We start from the raw sequence: 11832 nt of genomic DNA, 5'->3' as shown, positions 1-11832 counted from the left end.
TTGAAAACAAAACATTAAATTTGTATACCAAAATTTATAAATACGACATGAGCTGGAAGAAATATTTTTGGCCGTCAGTCTGTATGGAAACCGCCCATAGTGTTCTCGCGCCACTGGGTATCACAAACATAAATACCGTGTACGCCCGCTAATTTGAACGGTACCTCATGCAAACCATCGGGGTTCATTATTAATTTTAACATCTAGTCACCCTAGAATCGTGTTTCTGGTTGCCTCTTTCACTGTTTTGTTTTGATTCTGCGTTCCGTTCCACAGCGTTCCATTTCACTCTGCTCCGTTCCAGGAGCTAAATGACGTTTGAACCATTTTTAATCTAAACGATGTGCAAATTAGCGGGGTACAAATTAAAAAGTGTTCAGATTAAATGTGGTCAAACCAACTGGGGTACCCGGTACTCATATCTAAAAACAGTTGTACCTCATCGCTTCACTGTTTCTTAACAGGCTCTCAAGTATTGTTTCGAAAAGTGAAAAACCGAACATGAGAAAAAAAAATCTGTAGCCTAAGATATTAAAGTGGGTTATATGTATGCATGGGATTTCGGAATATCTCCGGATTCAGACGATCAATGGTTAAAGCCGACACAGATTCTAAAAGCTAGGAAAGGATTGCGAGCGCCTTGAAACTAATTTCTTCTCACGTTTTTAAGACAAATCAGGAGTTTAGGATCATGGTCTATAATCACGGATTTGAATTTTACTTCACATTTTGCTTTTGCGTTGCCCCTTACTTAAACAATGAAATTTGTAAAAGTAGCATTGTCAATATCATGTTTTGTTTGTAAAGAAATGGTAACATCAATATTACTATCGATGTATGTTTCATATGTATTCCAGTCGGCTTGTAAATAATTGAACGTAGAGCTGATAGGATTTAAATTTACTTCGCTTTGAAATGTAACAGGGACATGATCAGAATAAAAATTAGCGTGAGTTACCAGATGACTGCATAGACGACTAGAGTTGGTTAAGACCAAAACAATCGTAGAAGGATTTCAAAAAGAAGAAACACAAGTAGGGCTATCAGGGTGTTGAATTGAGAAATGTCCATTTGGCATTAAAGTCTCCAATGACAAAAGAATTGATTTATTGCGAGTCGATTTCTGCAAGTCTGTTTGCAACACTTGCTACTCAGTGTATTGAAAAGGCTAATATGCAGCTTTGAAAGTATATTTGCCAAGCTGTGTTTCAACAGAAACACCTAAAGTTTTAAGAACTTGTTAATGTTTTATACGCTTAAGAATGGTGATAGCAACTGCACCACATGCTTCATCCAGTCGATCATTACGATAAACAAAAAAGTTTGCAACGAGCATTCCTATTCAAAATGCCAGGATGCCAGGATACCATATCTTTCAAAATGTGGGTGCAAAATTGATGGTCATTTTATCCTTTACTAACGATTCAAGACATACCGTGACCACTCTTGCCGTCCGGCCTCTTCTTCGCCGGAATCGCATCCTTCGGAAGAACAGATTTGAGTGCTCCGATGGGGAAAAATTCCTCATCCTTGAAACGGGCCGTCGCACTACCGAAGGCCACCTTCATGTTGCGGCCTCGCTTCCGGCGCCGAACTGGAATGTCAACGGTGTGCATCAGAACGGTGCTTGGCTGCCGGTACGGATTCCATGCGAAATTGTATGAGAAGTCGTATCGTGTGGGGGGGACATTTCTACGACGGGGTGCAATTGACAGCAATGGCTTCGGAATCGGTATGCTGCTTGGCAGTTGATAACGACCGGGAGGTGGCCTGCGGAAGGGTTCCGCACAATATGAATGATGCACGGATGGCACTCCGGGGGTAGCGGACGGTCCGGCGATTAATTGCTTCACGTGGAGCCGCTGTTGGCATCGGCCAGTCATGATAGGTGGGACCTTCTTCGGCGGGATGTCAAAAATGCCTTTGAAGTAATGGTTGGGACCCGGTTCCAGGGGATTGCGCCAGCAAAGGGTTGGCTGGGAGAGGGCCAACCGTGAGTAGGTCTGTTGCTTGTTTTTGTCGCCTGGAAGTCAAATTTGGAATGGCATCAATGATGAATATTGCGGGTCTTATTTGCTTATTGCATAGGAGCGGGAAATGGGCGAATAAAAGTATGTTCTAAGGCGCCCCATTATTTTTTTTGTATTATAAGTAGGTGAATCAAAATATCTGTTAAAATTTTGAATTGCTTAGGGTTAAACCTCATTGAATTCGCTACGTATCACGTTTTCACTCTTAACATCTCTGAGGATTGGTAATACGAAAACGGTATTATGATTTAATTGTTTATTAGGCTGATACAAATATTTGTTTTCTTTTATGTCACCCCCCCCTTCTAAAATCCGAAAATTTTGAAGGGGAGAAAAAAAAGATTCATCATTTTTTTTGACATCAGTTAGGTTTTTGCAATTTTTAAAGTAAAATAATGATCCAGAAAACTTTTGAAAAAAGTTGAATAATTATCGTTAAAAATAAAAATTCGAAAAAATATTTTTTTTTCAATTATTTTTTTGTTTCTTATTTATTTTTATCCCCCCCCCCGTCGTAACTTCCAAGTGGTCTCGGACATAATAGAAATTTAATATTTGTATCAGCCACTGAAAATCTAAAACGAATATGATAAGTGAGATTCCAAATAACTTTGCTAAGGCTTAAGGGTTTATTGATTGACATTTGACTATAATTTGGAAAGGACTTTGAATTTTGCTACATATACGTACATGTTTTCAAATTGATGTATTTTTTTTTATTTCAAACAAAAAAATGATTTAAGTATTAAGCGTTTAAGCGTTTCAAAAAAAAAGTGGATTCCTGGCAAAACCAAAACATTTTTTTTGCAAATTTAAGTTGCATCCATATTTTATAAAGATAAATTGCCTCAAACTTGTTTAATGAAGATCTGTCATTTTTATCAAACAATTTTTGAAAAGGTGTGTATGTACTAGGACGGTTCAAAATTTAAAAAATGTTTGCGAATCCAATCTCTCCTATGTTCCTTACCATCCTTACCATAAAAAATAGAGTTCTGTGATATTTTCAGCTTTCTAGATGATGATTTAGAGGTGGCCCTAAGACAATGTAGGTTTATATGGAAATTACTATGGAGAAATTTTGAGATATGTTCTAAGCACTGTAGTACTGTAATGTAAGTACAAACTTAGCCCATAGTAAAAACTCCTTCTTCAAACCATAATAAAGAAATTTGCTGAAGAGAGAAATTCAATTCGACGGATAGCAGAAGAGATATTCATGAGTTTGTTTGCTATTATTTAGCTCAATTAGGATTATAGCCCTGTAAACATGTACAAATTTCTCAAACAAAATTAGCTCAAAGGAATTTGTTTCTTCAGCAACATCCTTGAGTTTTCAATATGGTATGATAAGTTTCTACTTACATTACAGTACTAGCATGTTTGGTACACTACTCAAAATTTCTCCATAGTAATTTCCATATAAACCTACATTGTCTTTGGGCTACCTTTAAATCACCACCTAGAAAGCTGAAAATTTCACAGAACACTATTTTTATGGTAAGGAGCATATGGAAGATTGGATTTTCAAACATTTTCAAAATTTGAATCACCCTAGTATATACCAAATAGCATCTCATATCTGTAGATTTTCTGGGTGATAGAATTTCTGGATTAGTTTTTTAGTTGAAAGTAAAGCTATCAGGCCACATTTAGATTATAGAGATCTTTTTTCTCAAGAAACTTTGAAAATGATCTATATTAGGAAGTAGACAGCTTTTCAAGCACGACACATATTTAAGTTGAACTATTACTTAAGAATGTTGATGTAATTTCGATTTGAATACAACAATTGATCCACCAAATCATTGCTATCAATCTTGAAAAATATTCAATTCAAAAGCTTGTTTTAGTTATATGTTAGACAATGCTCTGAGTTAGATTGAAAATGTGTTAATTTTTTGTAACTTAAAAATTTTTTGTTTCAAAAAAAAAGTTTTATATTTTTAAAACAAGTACACCCGATTCTGTTTTTGCACGGTGGATGCGTACCGTGCAAAAAAAGTTTTCAGTTCAAAATTTCAAATACCGTGTAAAAAAAGTAACACCAGTTCTCGACGTTTCGTGCAAAAAATAGGTTTTGGCGGAAAAAATGTATGGAAACTTTTTTTGCACGGCCGTGTAAAAAAAATCCGTGCAAAAACAGAATCGGGTGTACTGGTATCTTAGCTATCGAAAGCAGTTGGTAAATTGCATTAAGATTCGTTGTAAATAGATCTATAATTTTCCATATAATCGAAAGCAGTGCTGGGAATGGTAATAGTAGTAGGCTTGAATTTTCGCGAAAATCACGTGGCTCTCCCTGTACAGTAGTTTAAAAACGCGAATCTCATCAAGTAGCCTATGTTGGGTGCACGAATTTTTTAAATCATGAGTGTATTTGAAGGCTCTAAATGCGGGAAATGCAGCGGGAAATAGAACATTTTTCTACAGTAATTTTGGGTTGCCCTAAGCAACGGGTGTTTTGCAATTTTCAAGGCATTTTGCCTACAGCAGCGATGGGCGTGAGTTTCACTGGCTTCGCTGACTGTGATTGGCTTTGTTTGGCTACTGTAGAGTGAATTTCAGATTTTTTCCCAACCCTGATCGAAAGTCGGTTTTCTGTTTTAGGATAACTTTGAGAATGGGTATGTAAACACATAGAAATACACAACTAAACTACTGTTAAAAGTCATTGCTAAAACTACGTAACTACTGTTAAAAGTCATTGCAGTTGACACTGAATTGGAGATTGTTAATTATGGACGTAGAACACATTTTATGCAATAATAAAAAATAATTCATTAAAAAAATCACCTTTAAAAGTGTTTAAGTTAAACACACATGCAATACATTATTATTGGTCTCAATGAGATTGCATAAAATTAAATTTGTGAATAGATAATAATTGATTGTCTATTTTTCACGTTAAATAAACATGAGTCAATCGATTTTCGAATTAAAATAGGCATAGTACTGGCCGTATGGCAGTACGGCAGTATTGGCCGTTTTCCCATGCAAAATGGTCAAGTTTGCAGACTTGCATCTCGACTTCCAGTGCTCTGTTTGACCTGATTTCTACTACAGCTTAGAAGTTACTTCAAATTTGCTAAGCTGAAATTTAAGAGCAATTCATAAACAAACTTGTAAGGCATCACGAACCTAAAATTTGACAAAAATGACTAATTTTTTATTTAGAAATAATTTTTAAGTAGGAATATTTAGAGCAATTCGCCTTTCAGCAAAACTGTGCAGATTAATAAGATACACAAATGAAATACATTTTCAGTAAATTTATTTGTTTTCAAAATATGTCCCAGCTTGTAAAAATTTTAAGACCAAATGAAAGTTCTACTATAACTAGGCTGTCAAAGATAAGTGACGAACTATTTTACACTTCATCAAATAGTGATCGTAAAACTCGAATTGTTCATCGTTTCAAAAATGATAAAACTGCTTAGATTTAAAAAAATCGAATAGAAATCCTCAAATACTTTCGATTTAAATTGATTAAAATGTAGAGCTTCATGAAGGGTCAAATTAATACATATCATTAAGTAGATGAAAAAAACGAATTTAGTACTATACCATTTAATTCCACTAGAGTTTGTATCCTTTGACAGATCCGCGTATTTCGACCTCAACTGTAAGGCCATCTTCAGTGTCGTGTACTAGACTCGACTTATCATTGATTACCTGATAAACAGAAATTATGTTATAATTATGGGTACGCCACTGGAATAGAGACATAGTAGTCGAATAGGTACCACTTTTAGTAACGTCAAACGGGGTAACTTGCAACAGGGGTGAAACTTGCAACACTTCGACATGTAATCGAATTTACGTTTCGTTCAGCTTTGAGTTAAATTATTATAATTTATTTTGTCGTTTATTGACCTTATGAATAAAACAGAAGATTTTGGCGAGTGTTTGGGTATTGTATCTTTTTTGGTTGGCTTGCTAGAGGTGAAAATTATATTACACGTTGGATTGTACAAAAATAATTCAAAAACAATTTTGACTACCCTTGTGCGGTAACTTGCAACAGCAATTTTAGACTCAATTGTTCGATATTTTTTTTCCGTTTGTCATCAAAAACACATGAAAAAGCAAAATTGAACATATATTTGTTCAATAACATTACAATTTGTGTACCTCAATCAATTCAAAAACACGTTTGGTACAAAATATTAGAAAATTTACATGAAATGCATTATAACTAGAATTAGTTTTATTTTCTTCATCGAAATAATGAATAATTTTGAAAATCTGTATTAAAATTGGGAACTTTCTGCATGGAAATATGATGATAGTTATATCGGAACACCAACGGATAATATTTAAACACATTCATATCAATATGATATACGTTGCTTTGGTAGAAATATGTGTAAAACTAATAAGTTAGTGAAGTTTAAATTGTTGAAAAGTTGCATTTTTATACGTTTCAATGGCTTTCCAAAAACTCAAAGACTTATGATATAATAGAATTTCCAAGTGTAGACCTCCTATGCAATACCATTGGAGTCATAAATCTAATTGGTTTAATACTCATAATTTAATCTATATAAATAAAAATGGAGTGGTGTTTGTATGTCACGAAATGGCTTGAGAACGGTTCAACGGATTAACGCAAGTTTTTCGATGTTGCACTCCACAAGGGGTGCGACGTGTTCGTGCGGAGAAAAAGTTCGGGAAAGTCTCTGGAATAATCGAGAAAATGGGAGAAGATTGAGGTGTCATTTTGAATGGGGAATTTCTTGACGTTTTCCAACAGCCTAAGACGAAGTTTGCCGGGACCACTAGTCAATAATAATTAGTTTTTTAAGAGTAGAGTAGCCTTTTTCTGATTATTGTCATGCTTTTACTGTAGAAAATTATTAAATGATCATAATAACAGTGAACTTTTGATAGCACTGTGTGTTGCATGTTACCCCACATAAGAGGTAGCATGAAAAATCCTAGAAAACCTAAAACTGATATAATTAATACCGCGTGGTATTCTTTACGTGGCGATTAGGATAGTAGATGATTGTTGTGTAATCTGAATCCTTAAATTTTTCATCCATGTAGCTTTGAAGTTGAAAAGTGTTGCAAGTTTCCCCGTTTGACGGTACTGATTTTGATCCCTTGGTACTGTAAAAGGTACCGTAAAACGAGGTAACTTCGATAATGCGGGTAACTTTGATAGTGCGAGACTCTCAACATACTAAACGAAATAACAAAGTTCCTGCTAATCAGTTAAGCAAAACGAATGCAGAAGTAAAGAGAATTAGTATGACCCTTCATGTTAAAGCTATTTTCGTTGGTATCAAGTACATTTGAGGATTTATATGCAAATATGGAAAATTTATAAAATTTTAGCAATTTTGAAATGCTCTCAAACAATCTGTTCAACGATCACTATTTGATGAAGTCATAATGAATTCGTCACTTATACTTGATAGCCTTGTTATAGTAGAACTCGAATTCGGTCTCGAAACCCTTAGCGAAAACTATTTTTACAAACTGGGACCATTTCTGTAATCTAAGTCAGAAATTTCCATATAGCGTTAAACGCCTAAAGGTTTGCAACGCCCTAATAATGTTCCGTAATTCATTCAATTTTGTTCGATTGATGCTCCATTATCAAAGTTACCTCAAAACAGAAAACCGACTTTCGATTATATGAAAAATTATATATTCATTAAGAATAAATCTTTTGGAAATCTATCAACTGCAATCGATAGTGAGGATACCAGTACTTGATTTAAAAATATAAATTATAATTCTTTGAATCAGTATGCATAAATATTCAAGTTTTCTTCGAAAAAACTATTAAAGTTACCCCGTTTTACGGTATTCAAATTTAACAGATCGCAGTACACTTTTCACTGGTCCTATAACACTTCCTCGAATGCCATTACCCCGAAAACCATCTCCTCGAAAACCATTATCCCGAATGCAACGTTACCCCGAATGACACATTACCCCAAAAACCAATTCCCCGAATACGACTCTTCCCTGAAAGCCAGTGATGCACTTTGATTATTCTTTCCAGGACGCTCGCGAATTTGAGCCTAGAAATTCCTTTTGCTCGTGATATGTAAGACAGGCGAGGTTTTTCTAGTAGTGTTAAAATAGTTGTTGTACAACTACTAACATTTCTATCAGTGATTTTTCCTTTTTTCAATCATCGGCTGTTCTTTCGAGGTTGGCATTATATGTGTAAATATTTCAAACAGTGATTGTACCTTCTCTGAGTTATAGCCTGTTCTGTCGAGTTGTACTATTTGAATTAAAGTCTATACTGCTCCTAATTGCTTAATTATCCAATGTGAAAACAGTATCAATAACAGCATCTCCATCAGTTGGATAAATGATTAGTTGCCACAGCCACCTTCGTAAAATTAAATGCATATGTACGTTTCCGTAAGGTTTTGGTTCTCATTTGGCCCTTAAAAAATGCTGATGATTAAAAGAAGGTTAAATCTTTGATAACAAGAACATGAATTCAATTCAAAATCAAATTCAGTGGGATTCCGTTTTTGGCATGCTCCGTTTTTGGCATGCTCCATTTTTGACAACAAAATGGATCCATTTTTGGCAACATTTTTGAAAATCATTAAAATTTGTAAACTTTTGTAAATATTTGTTTGTCGTATGTAGAGTAAAGTGGGGCAAAAGTTCGAGTGGGGTAAGAGTTTCTTTTTAAGATTTCCAGTTAAATTCTAAACCAATCCTATAAATGTCATGGTGGTTCGAATGCTATTCAAGTAAGAGACTTTCAATCCAAATATCATAAAAATCAATTGAGATTTGGAAAAGTTATGGCTATTTGTTTCTAGGCCTATCATAAGGTTGCTTTGAGGTGTACCGTAAATTCGGGTGAAATTGATCAGTAGGGTGAAATTGATCACTGTGTCACTCGATTTTATTTCTTCCTAGTGGAGCACAAATATCAATGTAACCTGCAGAGAATGAACGTTGTTTGTCGTAAGTATGTCCAAATTGTGTGTTGTGAAGTTTTTTGCGTTCAAAAATGTTCATTTCTATTAAAATAATGTAAAATTTCAAAATCATGTACGGTGCAGTGTTGACAAACATCAATAAACTTCTAGTTGTAGACAAGGATTTGGACATGGTATAATCCTGAAAGCTTGTGAGGATGCTTAAGATATATCCCCAAACTAGATTTCATAACCAAAACTCGTACCAATTCGTTGATTTGGTTGAAATAATTGAATTTCTGGTATATATCAGGAAATTCCTTAGGAAATTGCATACATTTAGGCGTTTTTGCGTTATTCTTGAAATTTAAACATTCGTTATTTCTATTAATATTGTATTGTTAAGAATTTGGCAAGCATATTCGGATTCAGGGAGCACAAATTCATTATGTAAAGTTGTTTTGAAAACTAACAATAATGGCATTGATAAGTGATCAATTTCACCCCGAAATGAGATCCTCCGATTTTTTATTTTAGACATATTTTTTAGCACTAAAATAACATTTGTTAGAAAATTTCGATACTTGAGTCAATGAGGCTCACCTTCATACTTGTTTTCCTGCATTCAGTTGTTTGGCATTGTCAACATTATTGAAATCAGACAAGAAAAACCGTGAAAAGTGATCATATTCACCCGAAATTACGGTATTAGTTTTTGCATAAATTCTTGAAAACAATTTTTGGCCCATAGTGGGGCAAAAGTTCGAATCAGCGGGGCAAAAGTTCGACCCATGTTTAAAATCACGGAAAAATTTGCAAATTGCTTAAAATCCACATATTATCTTCAAATTTAGTTAAATTTGTCTGATCGTGTGAAAACTGTCACTAAAATTTTACATTTCCACTTAGTTTTGCGAAAAACTTCTATTTTTGGGTATATTACATTTAACCCAGTTTTGGGCAATTTTTTGATGAAAATTTAGTGTGTATTTTTCGTCAAACTTAAGTTAACGGCTGGTGTAAAGTATGCCTGTCATAAAAGGATCGATACTTTGTGTTTTAGCCAGCGAACTTTTGCCCCACACTAGATTCGAACTCTTGAGTTCGAATAAGACAATCAATTTTGAAACTGTTATAACTAAAAATGGGTAAATATTTTGACATTAGTTTGTTCAGCAAAATTTTAGCCAATATGTTGAAGGTTCACTGTATGGTATTTGTTTTGTTTTAACTGCTATTGTTTTCCTGGAAACTTTGATTATACCACTAAGGTCGAACTTTTGCCCCACCTTACTCTATTAGTCATTTGAAAAGCAAGTCAGCTTCAAGCTTATCGCATTCCAGAGCTCAATTTTCGTTGATATTCCCCCAAATTGCACCAACTGCTACCGTACGCGCCTATTTACTTCTAAAAGGCCGTGTGTTTGCAATGCTCCATAAAATCATTAATCTCTATGAGAATTTCAACTAGAGTTCCAATTTTTTTTCTCAGGCGTTCACGCTGTATGACCAGCCATCTTAAGTATGCCGGGAGGTGATATACATTCTTCTTCGACTTTAGAAAAGCTCTTTTGTACAAAGCATAAGCATCGACACAAGAGAAACAAAAAGTATATAAATTCATAAATTTCGTCTCGCCTCTTCAGCTCACTGTTCCTTTAATTGTGGAATTACATGCATAGCGTTTGTAAAAGCAGCCACAACAATAGAAGCAACTCAAGCAAACAGTCGGGTCTCTTCGGTTTTTGTAGAATTTCTTTGGCAATACCTAGATAAATAAACGACTCACAGAAGCAGCTATGTACGCTGTGTCACCAGTATGACATTATTTTCAATATGGTAATTAAAGCGTGCAATGAATATGATAGAGACTCTGTATAATGTTAGACATTTGAAAAAATGATCAAATGTTGCTCAAGCTGGAGTATAATGCGTATCATATTAAGATTTTAATAAGGCATGCGAGCCACATGGATCAAAATGTTCCTAATGCTATCCTGGTGATCCTTAGCTAGGTTTAGGAGATTTCTAACTATATTCTGGAGAATCCTTACGGGATAATTAAAGTGAGCTTCTGGGAATTTTCAGTGGAATCTTGAAAATACTGAGCGAAATCTGGGTATTCATATCGGACATTATAGGTCTCTTGCTGGATCCTTAAGAGACATAATTAGTTGTTTGAGACACTGTGCAAAATCTGTCTTTCCTTGTAAATTCCTAAGGTCTCAGACGTCCTGTAAGTTTCTAGCGGAATGTTGTAATTTTCTAATTGTATTCTGAACATTTCAAAATATTGAGGATTCCGAATAGGTTTCCAGCGGAATATGGAGATTGCTATTCGTAGTCTGGGAAATCCTGGAAACTATTGAGAACTGGGAACTATTGAGAATTTTCAGCAATATTGCTGCGGAATCTTGAATCTCTGAGCCAAGGTTAGAAAGCGTCAATATAAGCAGAGATGACGCGCGACGTTTACATAGATGCTTCCCTCACTGTCATCGGACGGCGAGACAATGACAGAGATTTTCTTCAAAATCTCTTTCATTTTTCCGTCGCTACGGCCTGTGACGGAATCACAAACTTGACTAGTTTTAGTTCGTTATTTGGTATAACTGTTATTTACATCGCCGGAACCAAGAAAGGATATCCACTTAACGTTTCAAACACATTTACTTCCCAAAATTCTCAAAAAAGCGATAGAAATTTTAATAGCAAAGTAACATAAAAATTGGTCTCGGGAGAGGTCCGTCATTGCGACAGTGAGAAGACTTGTTCCGTCAGTCATGATACTTAACAGCCCTGCTCAGAGCAAAGTCTTTGATATTCCTAGCAAGCTCTTGGGTACACGGATAAAAATCTGATATTACACCATGATATACAACTTGTAAATTACA

The 11832-nt window shown here is 34.9% G+C and overlaps 1 protein-coding gene across 1 annotated transcript in view; it reads right to left on the bottom strand.

Annotated features, from left to right (window-relative positions):
* Positions 1 to 1424: 1424 nt before the first annotated feature.
* The window catches only part of LOC110678099, a 55925-nt gene continuing 45517 nt past the window's right edge, over positions 1425 to 11832 (bottom strand). The window contains exon 6 of the mRNA XM_021850693.1: positions 1425 to 2023. Coding sequence (XP_021706385.1) covers positions 1425 to 2023 — 599 coding nt within the window. The remainder of the gene's footprint in view (positions 2024 to 11832) is intronic.

The sequence above is a fragment of the Aedes aegypti genome, chromosome 3, assembly GCF_002204515.2.
Source record: "Aedes aegypti strain LVP_AGWG chromosome 3, AaegL5.0 Primary Assembly, whole genome shotgun sequence".
Taxonomy (NCBI): domain Eukaryota; kingdom Metazoa; phylum Arthropoda; class Insecta; order Diptera; family Culicidae; genus Aedes; species Aedes aegypti.
Note: the sequence above shows the minus strand (reverse complement) of the source record. Positions and strands in the feature narration are given on the sequence as shown.